Raw genomic sequence first — 15612 nt, 5'->3', positions numbered from 1 at the left:
TGAGCAGAAAGTGAGAATCTCTCACATGAACCATAACGTGTGCTTAAAATGCTCATCGGTAGCAAATCTAAGAGACCAGAACACTGAGCAAGGAAATACTTTACTGAATTATACTTGATTAATATCTGAACAAATTTAAAGCAGTCACTATAGAATTAAAACTTACAGTAGCATAATTTTGATTTGAGATATGCTTTGATCCAGTACACATCTATTTCTGAGTATGAATCTTTTACCTTGTTCCATAACCTGGGCAACGAACACATACAGCCGCATACTTGTTCAATATAGGACGTATATAATCCTTCCCTTGGTCTTCAATCGCAGGGTCTGGTAATTGACTGAAAAAAAGTAGTAAGGTAATTAAAAAAAACCCTGAATTCTCCAATATTAACACATTTATCCCTCTTGAACCAAGCTGTGTTGACCGAGTGGTTGATAAATAACAATCACGTTTCAAAAAGTACAAAAGTGTGAATTGTGTTCAAAACTAAAGTATGAAGAAAACCAAAGATAAAACAGCTTGTAAGCTCTTTCCCATAGAGATTCTTTCAAGCTCTTGAACTTTTGTCTCACTTTAAGAAATATTTTTCATATCTTGACAAGTTTTTACTTTCCTTATTATTCTTTGTCTGTCCTTCTGTATTTTAGTCTCAATTAAGACATTAATGATCAAGTAATTTGAGGCACATCACATAAACCAGCATTTTTCCAGTTAGACTCCAGGAGTTCTTTTTGTGTCAAAGACAGACCTCTCTGCTTCCTTCAATCTTATTTGGAATACCTGGAAAATACCTAGGACAATCCTTAAAATTTGTGAAGATGCAGCAGAGGACAAGGTGAGCTTGTGCCCAAATTTCTTGACATATATTCCTATCGAAGCCTGAAAGATATTTAGAAACATAATTTTATTATAAAGCATACCAAGCTTCATTTATTGTAATTAAATAACTATTAGCATCCCACAGAAGAGATGCTAAGGTCACAAAGGTTACTGCAGCAACCCTACATCCCTGGCTTTCCATTCACGTCACCAGAACATATTCTCAAATGCTAGCCCTAAGTACAGCTTCCTATTTCAATAATTAAAGATTCCAATTTTATTTATCAGTCCAATTTAACTATTATTATAGCAGGTTTTTGTGTTTGATTTTTAAGCTTCTTCCATCTTCAAGAAATAATCCCGTTTCTGCCTCCTAGCACAGACCCAGTTGCACCTATAAAATAATAATTCAGCAGCCTATCAGCTGTACAGTGAATGTTGGGGAAGAGGGCAGAACAAAACAGACTGATCAAGTCAACCCTATTTTCAGAGCTCATCCTGATCCGTAGAGGAGACTGTACAATTTGTTATACTGTAACTGACCTTTACATCTAACTGGGATCATTTTCTTTGTTGCTGTGGTGGAGAAGAGGACCTGCGGGTGTTTCAGGGAGAAGCAAGAATAGGTGCAGTTCTAGTGTGAATAGAGCAACTAAGCTCTTCTGACTCCTGTGTTGGGCATATGGCTGGAGCATACCATGATGAAGCAGAGAAGGCACAGAGCAGGGCACTTCAGCCCGTGAGAACCGTCAGCTTCTCTCTCATACTCCACCACTGGCAGTTACGCTCTGCACAACAGGCTGCTCTCCAGCTTAATGACCCCAAGCAGTTATAAGGAGACTGGAAGGAGTAGCAGTACATCCCTGAGATCACAGTCAAAGGCTGGGCTGAAGCAGAAGAGAGGGGGTAAAGGACAAAAACCTGTATCCAGCAGGAAAGAAGGGAATTCTAAGAGTAAACCAACCATTGTACCCACTTAATTCCTGTAACACACACACACACACAAAGTGATCATAAAGTAATATGCAGTAAGATGTTTTAAGAAAGTTCAAAGCTAGTGCATATCCATGTATTCATATTTATTATGAAAAGATCATTTCATCTTGAAGTGTGCTTTGCAAAGATTACAGACTTAGTTTTAAATATTGCTTTTTTAAGTAAATATTTCCATTTTATAGTCAGATGATTTCAGATGAGATCATACTGAATTACTGAACATTAAGGGAAGATCATTTGGACTGTATTGTGTCTTATACCTTTGTCTTTTTATTAGTGAAAGGTAAAGTATAACAATTTTTTGAAAAATCACTTGATCTGATATCAGATGAAAAAGGTAATTAAGATGGCTTAGTAGACTTCCCAATTACTACTCATTGCTCAGATGTCCGAGTTCTTACGCAAACATTTATTTTGAACCACTGAAAAACGCCAAACATGAATGTTTGCACTAAAAATTGACTGATAAAGTCAGGAAACTGGATCTATATACCAGAAACAGCTTTGCTTCAACACAGATCACTCCCTAGACAGGTAAAAGCCAAGCTAAACATGAAAGTTACTGGACAGTGAGCAATGATACGAATTTAGACCACAGCACCTCCTTTACCCTACTCCATCTCTGGACACTGAAATGGTATCAATTTCCTTTACTTCTAAACATCTAGCTTATGGGCTGAGGTTCACTGTGTAGCCAGTAGTGGGTGCAGGAACCTTACTTCGATACTCAAACTCATCTTTTGGGAACTTCCTTGACCAGAGGCCTACAGCTGAACTGTGCAAATGCTCCCTTATCTCCTTCCCCCATTTAGCCTAAAACAATTGCACTTTTGAGGAAGGCAGCTGGTTCTACTTTGCAAATAGCTTGCTTCTCCACCCTCTGTCTATACTCTGGGTAGCAACACAGAATAGCTAGCAGCTACTAACACAACCCTGCTCATGTAAACAAGTGCTTACTCTGTGTGCAGTAAGAAACTGACCCTTACCCTACAGTGAGCCTTCACAAAGCTTAGAGCAAGCAACTTACACATCCCTTGGCTTCCACTCATTACCCTTACTAAGAGAAGTGCAATCTTTAAAAGGGCCCAGAGAAATCAGTGTACAGTCTATGAGTACTAAGACTGCAGTAATAATGTTTACTCTGTCCGCTGCTTAAAAATCAATATTGTTGAAAGTCAGTCTCTGTGGAGAGAAGGAACACTACTGTTGCCCTTCATTACCCAGCTTTAGTCAATTAATACAAGGCTAAAGTTTCTTTTCTGTCAAAATAGTTTCTATATGCAATTTTTAAACTGGTCATATCGCGTCTTGAGTAAACTCTGGCTATCGTGTTCTTACGGCTCTTGATTATTCATCACTGTAAGAAGCTCCTGCACCAAGTCTTCTTTGGTAAGGTCTTGACTTCTCTTGACCACTTCTGTGAAAAGTTGCTTCCCATATTGAAGCTTCTTCCATGGTGTATCCAACAAAGAATTACTCAATCCATATATTCCTATATACACATAAAAAAAACGCCAAACAACTTATTAAGCTCTGGAGCAAAGAAAATTAACTTCTGTACTATGCAAAAAATAACTTGATAATTATTTTTATCCCACACAGTCTGAGGGACAAAAACAAATGCTATCAGCAAATTCATCATGAATCTCTTATGATAATTTGCTTATTCATCCTATTGCCAGCTTTCATTTTGCTTCAAAAATAAGTGAGGTCATTAAACTATGTATCAAAGATGTATATCGTGATAAAATAAATGCAACACCCCTTCAGATAGTAAAAGTCTCCTAGGTGTGTAACTCAAAATAACATAACCACTTCTCAACAACTCTTCTGGACCACTACTTCTAACTGTTTTAGGGGGGGAAAAAACCACAAAACCAACACATAAACCCCCCCCCCCAAACACCCACTTCAGTGCACCATTGCTTTAAGTTTACTAAAGTTAGCTGAATTTGAGATTTTCAGCACTGTTATTAACACAATGTACACCGTGGCGTGAAATCAGGTGAAATATCAGAGCCTTTTTTTTCCCTCCAGAACATAACACTAAGAAACATTAGGGTATTACATAACCTAAGCACAAAATAACTTGTAATCATGATATTGTTGAGTGTACTTCTGTAAAGCAACTTTAACCCTTCAAGCTTTACATGTCATAAAATTAATGAAATCTGTAATAAGGAGGTTATGTGATAAGATTTAAAAGCAATAACAATCAACTGTTTACAGACCAGTTGCTGTGGGCCACTTCTAGCTGCACAGTATCTACATACTTACTAAATAATGTTCAGGAAGGGGGGGGGGGGGGAATAATCAATTTAATTAGAAAGGGTATTCTGGCGATTTGCAGTTGTCATTACAGATTTCACAAATTAATACAATTTAAGTGATTCCCCAGCTAACCTTTATCTGCAGTATGCTGTAAAACACATGCCCCATTCCTAAACAGGGGACTACACCAGGGATGCAATTCACATTAGGCTGTGCTTAAACACTCCTCTGTGCTAATATTCAGTACTTTGTTTCACAGTTTTACTCTAATCCATATTTGCAGCAGTTACTTTTAACCTCTGGTTTGCTAAACTATGAAAAAAGGTACAACAGAATTATATCCTTTTTGCAGTCTAGTCTTTTCCAGTTTAGCTATATTAATAATAATTTATTTTTGCCTCTGATTTTACTCTTGAAAAACACTGCAAAGCAACATCTGATGACAAGAAGGAGCTTTCTCTTTAGAGGTACCCTATATTTCTCACCACAATCCAAACAAATAAGCACAAACATTACCAAACTGCATCTCTCTCCCTAAAGGCAGCCATGTACACAGAAAAGGAATTTGTTGTTGAAGCATGAAGACCAGAACTACCCTTGCTACAGCCTACAGATACCTAAAATTTGTGATTCAGTTTCTCATTACAACAAGCAGCTACATTTTTAATTTATTTTTTAAATGTTTGTATTAAAACCTGTTTTGTGCTTGTAGCTGTGCAAAAACTAACAGCTGTTTCCAAGAATTTATGCTGTAATTGCTACAGTAACTATTTACCTACTGGCAGCAACATTTTGACCATTAACTTAAGCAGGCGAAATAAGCCACTGTCATTAACTGTTATCAACCAGCTACACTGCTCAGAGCCTTCTATGTGTCCTTGTCCATTTAAATTGGCTTTTTTGGTGATGAATTCTGGAGTATTGTTCTATGCAGTTGGCTAGCAAAGGACTAGATTTTAAATATTTTAAATCAATCCACCTGATAAGACAGATAAAAAAAAAAAATTTAAGAAGCCAAGTTTGTCCCTAGGGGAGCATAGTCACACTATGCCCTTAACACTGCTGGGTAAGGAGAGTTAGAGTCAAGTCCATGAACCTTCGAAAATTCCATTCCTCAAGACAGACTTCTGTCCTTCAGTCATAGTTACCTAAGGAGCATCCCACTAATTGCAGTGCAGGTGGGTACACTGACATGGATAGAAGCTTTTAATGAACTATTGATTCTTTACTGCAATTTATTAGTAAATACTTAAATTCATTTAAGGACATTTAGGTTTTTGTTTTGTTTTTTAAAGAATGCAAAGAAAAAGTTAGTGAAGACAATACTTAAATAGCTAAATTACTAGAGCAATACAGCTACATTCTGACTCCTTTACAATAACAAAGTGTAATATTCAGACCTTTCTGAAGAAAACCTACCAGGATTTAGGAAAACAGGTTCTGGTTCTCCTTTGTTTCCATAGTAGCAAATTACATCTCCTTTGGTGGTACTGAAAAATATAAATACGAATTTCTCTTTGAGAAAACATCAGTTTCTATATTTGATTATGCTCTAATTTCACGCAATCTTCAAACACAGCAAGATGTTTCTCCCACTGTTACTACTATGATACCACAGCCCAGAGATTAATTGATGAGTTATATTACTCTCCTCCTCTCAAAATACTGTATTAGCTGTACCACTGTCAAATAGTACCATTATCATTTTTAAACATAACTGTAATAAAATTCAGTAAAAACCCAGAACTGCTGCATGGGAAGTAGCCAGGCTTAATGACAAAAATCGGCATGGTTTTGAATAACTGGAAATTTAGTTACCTGGGGGAAGGGGGCATGTTAAAACAAAAGGACAGTCCATCACAGCAAGTAACGTTTTCCCATCAACTCTTTTGAATCGCTACTGCATTCTACGAGGCTGACTACTGTGGGCAGTTTTATCTGGCAGAAGTAAATTTTTAGGCCCACTTACGGCAATGCTGTAGGACACAGTTGGGTCCTTTAAGTGACAGATATGCATTTTCAGGCTGTTTTCAGATAACTCTAGTTACTGTTTGTAAGCTCTCTCTAATTGTAGGTACTGGCTTCAGCCCTCGCTCTCTCTTGTGCGCAGTTTAGCAGGGAGGATCTCATATAACGTTCAAAGACAGCTTCCAACATTGAAAATAACTCTCACTTGGCAGAGACGGTATCAGCATATCCGAATAGTATGACTACTTAAAAAAAAAAAATCTATGCTGATATCGACAACAAAAATACCAAATCAACTGTTGGGGGGGGGGGAATCAAGGAAGTCAGTGAGCCTTGTGTGTCTTGTGGGAAGTGGAAGGTGGGGAATGGATTGCCATTAGATGGCTCACTCTCAACATCCCTCAATCCCTTCAGCTGACATGAAATAGTGATTCCTCAGATTGCCACCAGTTGGTGGTTTTCTTTTTTTTTTTGTGTGTGTTTTTTTAATTTGCCAGGACACAGCCATGAGATCATGTAATTCTGTATTTCACCCTAGTGATTTATTCTCTTCCACTGTGAACAAGTATTATTCCAGTTACCAACAAATACGTTCTGACTGTAGTTCAGCTTTTAATTTGTCCCCCAAGCTCTAGCTCCTTAGACAGCAGATAGACTTTTTGAATTTAAAAAAAAACCAAACACACACAAAACTTGCAGTTACGATTGAATTTGAATTGAGTAGCATAAAACATAATACAGTAGAGAAGCCATTTCTAGCTCCTCATTTTTTCCTAAGATAAAAAGACATATCTGTGCCTTGATGCAAATAAGAGTATATAGAATGCAATCTCATTAACGATGTACTGGAAGTTAAATTGCTCTGCGTAAGTTTGCATCTGCTACTCAAACCTTAATAACAAGCAAAACAGTCTTGATTTAGCTGTTTATATTATTCTTAAAAAGCCATTCTGCAAGACGTTCTACAGCATCCTTTGCAAGACAGCTAAATGAAGAGGGAAATACTAACTTATTATTTATACAAGTCAGAAGAGGCAAGAGGAGGAATACAAAAAACTCATAAAGCAAAAATAAAACTGCCTTTCCTCTTCTGTGCACTACTCTTCCTCCTCTCAAACCCATGAGACTTTTCTGGTGCCTTACAGAAAGATGTCCAAGTTTTTCAGCATAGTTAGAAGAGAGTAATTGTAGCAGGTGGTATTTGTGTATTGTTGCTTTTATAGTTAAACATCATATAAGAAGCTCTCAGTTATTCAATTTACAATTTAGCTACTGTTAAAAGAAATGTGGCATTTTCTGAACTTTCCTCTAGTGGCTTAAAAGACATTTATTTTCCTTATCTTTGTTTTTCTTTGCAACATGTAATATCCTTGCTCAAATTTACCTCATGCTCATCTCAAGACTCCTTACTGACCACCCCAACTCTCCACAGACAACTGCCCACATCAGAATCGTCACAACTAGCATGCTTTAGTTTCAGCAGGGCACTGAGTATCGATCACTCCTTTCCTGTTCTGATCCTAATTCTTACGCACTGAAGATTTTTACTAGTCTCTGCTGGAGTTCTCATCTGAATGTATTACCTGTGATTCAGTAAAAATATTCTTATCCATCAATGAAAAAAAAAAAACAACCAACCAAAGTACATCAGTGAAAAGGCCATTTGTTTCTTTACCCCATTTGGTGTATTTGCATTGGGAATACCTAGATAGTCCATAACGAAAGCAGCTGAAACAAAGTACAAGGAAAACACAAGATATGACTAGAATTTTCTTTCCTTAATTTCTTGAGATGCAAGTTTCTGTTCCACTACCACAGATTAACTTGTGTGTGTGACCCATTTATGGAATCTCTTAAAAGAGCTGTATTTTCTTAATCAGAGACAAAAAGGGTTTTTAAATTATTATTTTTAAACACACTAAGGCAGAGAAATATAGCATTTTCAATGAAAGTGCTGCTGAAAAATACAGGTGGAAGAAAAAAAAATTCTATAAGCAACAACCTGAACTTCCCTTCTATTTCTTGAGACTCCTTCAGGTACAAACAAGTTCCGAATTAAAAGTTACACAGGAAAAAAAAAGATATAGTTTGTTCATGAGCAGGTAAACACAGCAATCAAAACAACAGCTGTTTTCACTGGACACATAAGCTTATTCAACAAAGAAAATGTTAAGTATTAGAAATAAATTATTGGAAGAGTGGGAAAAATCTCTAATGAAATATTCACCTATTATGCTGGTTCAGCAAACTTTTGTGCCAGTATACTTGTCTGCAGAAATATTTTTAAGAGAAAAATGAGCAAGAGGTGTATTTCCTGAAACTATTTTTATAGTCATGCCATATACAATGAGAAGTCTTTGACTCTTTTTCCTATTACTAGCTCCTTCAGTTAAATTACCAAGATATTTTGCTTTTAAGCTAGATGGACGCCATTACAAATTTTCTAAAATATCAAATAAGATTCCCATACATTCTTCCCTGAACTGGATTCTGCCAGGTCTTCAAGTAGACAGGAAAAACTTTAGATAGCCAGAGAAATTGAGCCATACTTCATTTGGCTGCAAATACTAAGCTACATATCTAAGATGCCTGGGACCTTACAGGAGTAAAAAAAGAATGGAGTTCAAAGGATCAACAGACCTTCTATGAGGAGATCTGGGTGTATGAGTTCAGTTATTAAAAAACTGAAACCTTTGAACACAGGATGATGTTAATCATCTTGCTCAAAGCATGTTATGGCCCTTGAGTGGAAGTTATACTTAATGTTCTCAAGTCCTTGTTTACTAATGTTTGGTTAGGACCAGCTGGCCATTTTAGCAAAGTCAGGTCTTTCCTCTCCTCAGCATTCTTTATATTATCTTTATGGCTAGTTAATGGTTAGCATAAAGTGATGTTAACATGTATGATGCATGTCTATCCCAACTGGAGTTAGCCACCTTCCTACAAGCCTGGTTCCGTTCGGTACATTTAGAGTTGGCACACAGTAGTAACACCAGAAAGAACCCCTTGGCAGCTAAAAAAGGAGAGCGTTGAGCTGAGCTGTCATGAATAGACCAGTCTGACTTCTTGGTCCCAGTCACATGTTAGGATACAAGAAGTCATATACTCGTAAGAGTACACTGGCACACTGCATTTTCCATGAACAGGGGCATAGAAAAAGCAATGTGCGAGTAAAGTATTTTAGGTCACCTGAAGTTGCTGAATTGGTGTGTTTCATGGAGCAAACTATTTATATTGTATCTCAAAGGCAAGAAGTAGTACTTTGAAAAATATAATCCATAAATAAAATCCATTATTGGATTTAATCCAATCAAAAATTGGAATTAATACAATACAGACAATAACTAAGCACACGGAGAACAAATAAACCAAAGTTGAAAAACAGGAAAAAAGTAGTTGGCTGCTAATGGCCTATTTTAACATTAACACTCGGGTCATTAAAAAAAAAAATTAAAACTACAGTGGCAATTATAATACCCCAAATGCTTGTAATATATTTAAGCAAATAAAGCAAAATCATTAAGGTAATTATAGGGTTTGTTCAGTTAAGACACCAGCAATTACACAAGCTATTCTACTGGTGCATTAAATACTCTCTTTTCAAATTGTCAAACCTGTATCTGCTATAGAAGGTCTATGAAGAGAAAAGATCAGAGCAATTGTTATCACCTGAGGTCTCAAAAGACAGAGTTTTAGATGGAAAGGTAAACAAGCCCTTTAACACAGCTGTAAGACAAGTCCTGTCATAAATGAGACCGCATGCTGAATAAGTAGGCACTACTGACTTCCTTTAGCAATGGCTTTTTATGTGAAAGAATATTATCATCTAGCATCTGTTCTGAGATTCTTGTGACTGACAAATTCAGTAAAAAGGTCCCCTGGAGTTTAACAAAAAGATGAGGAATACATACAAACTGCAGGGTCACTAATTCAGGACATCTGTACCTTATTGTTTCTACATTCCACATTCCCCCAGATGTGTGTTTTCTATTACACTTACCTCCACTGCAACACTGCTGCTGTCTTCTGTCAAAATAGGACTGAAGCCTTCCAAGAGACTTCCGAAATGGGGATACTTCCAAAATTTAGTCCACTGTGCCAGTCAGCTACTCTTTCTTTTATCATTTGGCTCTGCCTATTCTCTTCCTACTGTTTACAGATACTCAGTACCAAACATCAAGGCAAAAGCTAAGATGAAAAAAAATCACTGTAAGCTTGACCACAGCAATAGCCTCAAAATCCTGGCCTGGACTCAGATTTTCTTCCCTCCCAGCTTTACAAGTATAGATACCGATTTCACTGGTGAAGTAATAAAGGCATAATTAAAGTGATGACAACAGGACCCAGTAGACATATATATATATATATATATGTTTTTTTCTAAATCCCAGCCATAGCTGACAGCAGAAAGAGAAAAAACTAAAACTACATAAAAATTATGCTCTTAGATACATCATTCTGTCAAAAAATGTAAGCATTTATTAATGTTCTAGGAAATATTCTAGGCAGCATAAATCTCAGTAGTAATAGATGCTTCACAGCAAAATGAAAGCCATGCAGAGTTTGCCACAATTACTTCTTAATGCTGATGAAATATAAGCAATGTCCTTCTGCACCCCTGCCCTGCTTCAACTTCAAGGTGCTCCAAGTCATGTTCAACAAAAATATAGATAGAAAGGAAAAGAAGAAAAGTAATGAGGCAGTAAAGCTCCACAGGGTGTGGTGATCACCAAGTGATCACTCCCCTGGGCACTGAGCTCTAATCTTCTAACAGGGTGAGTATTTTACAAACAAGGACATTGGATTGTTTTATGAATAACGTGTGCATGTATTTTTTGTGCAAGGAGAAAAGATTAAATTGGCAGCTTGAAATGCTGAACACTAGTTTCAAATGAGTAGTATGGTTCACAGATTAATTTTCTTTTCTTCAATGTTCATAAGCTAATCAGAAACCACTTTCTGTTCTGAAGCTAAAAACAAACAAGCAAACACCAAACAACCAACTATAAAGCCCAAACATTTTTGTACATACACTACCTACCATCAAATAAAATGGTGAAAAGAATACTGCTGGATACTCACAGCATACAAAGTCTGCTTTAAAGCACTACTCTGATTTTGTTGTCAGTGTCTAAACATTTCTTTGGTGTTGTCCTAATTTTTTGAGCCATGCAAAAACTGACACCAGAGGGAGAAGATAAAATAAAAGTTTTTCAGAAGCTTTTTTCCTTCTCTTGACATTGGACTGTCCATCTCATTAGACTTGCAAATGACTGAGGATCTACACAGAAATATTTCAAAGGTGGTAGTACAGAACACATTAGAGAAGTACCTGGACACCTCATTTTCATGAGGAAGTCACAAGGAGCAAGACAGACGTACTCTGCAGAAGGTGGTATTAGGACAGACAATGCACGAGAAGAAATGTAAGTGAGCTTACAGAGCAATCATGATGACTTGCCCATCTACATTCTTTCCACACCAGCAGTCTGACCCTTTCTCACTTTTCACTGGAAAGGCTCCTAAGTCTAATCTCTGGAGAGCAATCAAATCCGTCCCACATAGCCTTGTCTTGATAACCATACTGAATGAGACAGCCCATGTTTCTGAAACCTGGTCAGACTGTTCATGTGTTTTAATCTTATGAGGCCCTGCACCATCAACAGTTCAGTTAACTTTTCTCCCAAAGATCTTTTCTTCAGTTTGCTTTTTTACCTTATCAATGATGTTGCTATATAACTAACCAACTGTAGATTTCCATATTAAAAAAGAAAAAAATATACAGTCTATATATAAATATATATAAAATTTATATACATAAACACTTCAACATGTATTTTATATTATATATTTGTGTATCTATTGCCCTCTCCACACACATATTCTAACCCCATTGTTTTGGGGATCTGCAGTTTCAACTGGAACTCAGTCCTATCCATCATCACACCAAGGATAAAACCTATTAACCAAACTTCACTCTCCAGATCAGAACATGAAGAATACATTCTAGTACATAATCTCCATTTTCAATACATTACCAAATTAGTCAATGCAGGTGATGGTATAGTTTACTACATTTCCCCTGGAGGGACTGAAAACTGCCTGTCACAGGGAAGAGCAGAACAGCTTACATGAAAGGCCTTTTTCTGCAGCTCCCTCCAGCTGACTTGTTTTGTAAGGGACAATTCATCTATTCCTCGTGAAGAAAGTGATTCACTCCTATTACACATGGATCTTATTGCACATAAACAATATGGGCTCTAACTGACAACCTGTCAGAGATTCAAAATGTGCTGGGAGAGTGACAAGAAGCTGCCACTTCAGTTTGTCCTTCAGGGCAGTCTGTATTACACACTTGGCAGTATGGAACGCAAGTGAGATGCTGCCACAACAGCCCTAACGCAAGTTGAGATACCCATGAAAGTCTGAGCAACTGTAGCAACTAGATCTGTTGGATATAAACACAGGTTTCCCCACGACAGAAATGCTGTCCCAATCATCAACAAAAGCAGCTCACTATTAATTCAGATATTATCACAAAGGGAGAAAGAAAACTGCTCTGAATCTTAAGCAGATATTTTCTTAGAGACCAGTCCAGCCTCCGATAACCTTGTTCCTCTCTAATCAGACCTGCTGATAGTCAAAAATTGGAGGAGTAGCAACACTGCCTTCTCAGAAGCTAATTTCTGCAGCCACACAAGACTCCAAATAGACCCTGTTTGCCATAAGCCATACATTCAACATAAAAGTACATTTAGCATAATGGGATAAGTATTCATGACTCTCATACTCAGCAGGTACAGCAAGATGATAAACTGAAAAGATTAGAAAACTAAAAGTACTAAGTATTTTTTCCAATACAGTATTCATATTAAAAAAAGTAGTGAATAGTGTTTAAATTGACATCATGAGATGCCACAAAGCAAACAGATTACACTAAAAGTGTCAAAACCCATGCATGTTTAAAATAAGAGTCACACAAAGCTGTGGAAATAAACAACGAGATTTTACAACCCATAAGGTGGCTTCCAGCTCTCCCTTCTCACATCATTGCACCTGTATGATCTAGCATACTGTCATCATAATAATACAGAGAAGATAAAAATTTCTTTTCCTGAAATGTGTACCTGAAAACTCAAACATTGCAAATCTCTCTCTAAATGTGCTGCTTACAGTCAGCAATATCATGTGCTCAGATATACTCCTCCCCAACAGTGCTTCATTTACACTTGGAATTTGAGTTTCCTCTCCATTTCATGCCACTCTAACAGAGCCGATCACGATTTGTTACACAACAGAAGAACATGTTAAGAATAGTCTTCAATCTTTACTTTGAGCAGTAACATGGCCCAACAAAACAGCATCAACTACAGTAACATTTTCTATTTACATAGAAAAGTAGCTTCCATTTATAGACTACATTTCTCTCAGGGGTACTTCTAATTTCCTAAAATGACAAGTTTACATATCTTACAGAAATTGCTCTGCATCATTAGCTTGCCAAGAATTTCATTTCATCAGAGTATCCAAGGCTAAGGACATGTCAAAATGGACAAGTTAATCAACACATACAGCTTTCAGAGTGATAGTCAACAAGGAATTATGACCTGCATCACTACAGAAAGACTATTCGATTGAGCATACAATTCCCTATCAGCCTAGCACGGAGGAATAAACAAACAAAACCAACACATGAATGATTGCCTTAACAAATAATGTCAATCAAATCTACTTTAATATCATTATACTAGCAGCCATTATGACTATTCCATTTACCTAAATTAGAATAAAGAAACTCAAACTTACTTACTGCTTGCTAGGTCACACCTTTAATATCATGTTTGCTTGAAAACATAGTAAGACTATTTCTTCTGTTATCTTTTCAGTTACAGATAGCCTTCCAATTTATGAAAGCTAGCCAGGCAGCAACATGCAGCAGAGAGCACAAAAAGTCAAATCCTCCGACCATGGTAAAAATTAATTTAAGCAACAGAAAAGTTTTGGGAAGTCTACAAAGTTCATTATCCCACCTGAAAGTAGACAGTAAAAATAACAGAAAAGCAGCAAACCCTGCAATTGCCTAATCTGCTTCTGGATTAAACTTCTGGAAACATAACCTATACGCTTATTTCTAAGTGGGCCCACCAAGCAGAAATACACTCCTGGTATCTTCACAGGTGGCACATGTCTGCCTTTCTGTATTCGTCCTTTTAGACTTCAATCACGTATACAAGTTTCATTTCACTTTCCCATCATATCATAGCAAATTAAAAAATGAAAACTAATAGCCTGGCAGAATCTGAAATAAAGGCCTTTCTTAAAAAAAAAAAGATGACAAAACACTTGCAGAAAAGTGGGAGAGTAGGGAAGAAATGACTGATAAGTCTGAACCACCAGCTGAAGGTGGTCTAATACAGAAAGTGAAAATGTAAACACAAGGCCAGTTAGTGGTAGGATGCTAGAAATTATTTTCACTGAAAACAGTAAACACTATGACCTTCTGCTTTAAGTGTATGTAGTTTCCCAGAAGCATGCAGAAAAGCTGAGTGGGAGAAGGCCCTGCACCATCAGGTTGTCTCATAAGATTAATGCTTCTGCAGAACGTGTACCAAAGCAGTAGTGTGCTCTTAGCAATTTATACCTGCTTATGGTCATGAAGTATGCATCTAACTGAGAACTGATACATAGCCTGGAGATGACTTAGCCCTGGATTTCCATTCTTCCGAATCAGGCATAATGCAAAGAAAAAAAGTCAGCATATACACTTGTGCAGACACACATGCACGTGCAGTGGAAAGGATTGTGCCAACCACATTCACTATAACCAAGTATCCAAGGTCCTTTCTTCAGGTACAGAAACTTGAAGAAGTTAACGTATTTGTTCTGTGCTGAGTTTTTTTAATGTTTCAGCAAAGATTAATGATACAGCCACTCTGACAGGAATAATAGCTTGAAAGCTTTCAGCTATTCTAATCCTGCCACAGCATGCCACCTCTCAGAGAAAAAAAAAAAAATTTCTGAGAAATTATGGAGCCAAGGTTTTGTTTTCTCCAAAACACAAGCCACACAGCCTTCAGGGTAAAGATTGACTATGGCCTATTAGGGAAAGAGTCACAAGAAGTTTTGTGGGAAGCAATGATTAGAATACAGGATAGCCCTCCAGTGTTTGAAAGATGAAAAAAATAACAAAGGAAATTACGACTAGAGTAACATTAGGACCTTACATGCCAATTAGCAAAAAAGAAGAGCTCTAGCTTTAGTTTGTGACAGGCTTCTGTATTGTTACACTTCTGTGCTAAGAAGTATATGTACGTCACTGCTATTATCTTTCTCCCTTTGACATTTGAACTGTGATGTTTTGTAGACTTACTTCAAGTCAGCTGCTAATAAATTAAATCCATTGTAAAGATGTCCTTCCACTGAAACTTTCTTCAAGTAAGAGTAGCTGTCCAGATCTGCAGTCAAGAAGTTTCTTACAAGAGCACCTAAGAAAGAGAAGTACACAGAGCAACTTGTATGTGTGACCTCACTATTCTGACAGGCTTGGTAAAACA

At 37.0% G+C, this 15612-nt stretch overlaps 1 protein-coding gene across 3 annotated transcripts in view; it reads right to left on the bottom strand.

Moving 5' to 3' along the window:
* Positions 1–15612, bottom strand: part of TANGO2 (transport and golgi organization 2 homolog) — a 42493-nt gene that overhangs the window by 4568 nt on the left and 22313 nt on the right. For all 3 annotated transcript variants that reach the window (XM_050906602.1, XM_050906604.1, XM_050906601.1), the window contains exons 5-8: positions 15429–15543; positions 5510–5580; positions 3158–3311; positions 237–341 (exon numbers count right to left, since the gene is read on the bottom strand). In XM_050906602.1, the coding sequence (XP_050762559.1) occupies positions 237–341; positions 3158–3311; positions 5510–5580; positions 15429–15543 (445 nt within the window). The remainder of the gene's footprint in view (positions 1–236; positions 342–3157; positions 3312–5509; positions 5581–15428; positions 15544–15612) is intronic.

This window comes from Gymnogyps californianus, chromosome 16 (genome assembly GCF_018139145.2).
Source record: "Gymnogyps californianus isolate 813 chromosome 16, ASM1813914v2, whole genome shotgun sequence".
Classification (NCBI taxonomy): Eukaryota; Metazoa; Chordata; class Aves; order Accipitriformes; family Cathartidae; genus Gymnogyps; species Gymnogyps californianus.
This window is presented reverse-complemented; position numbering and strand designations above follow the sequence as displayed.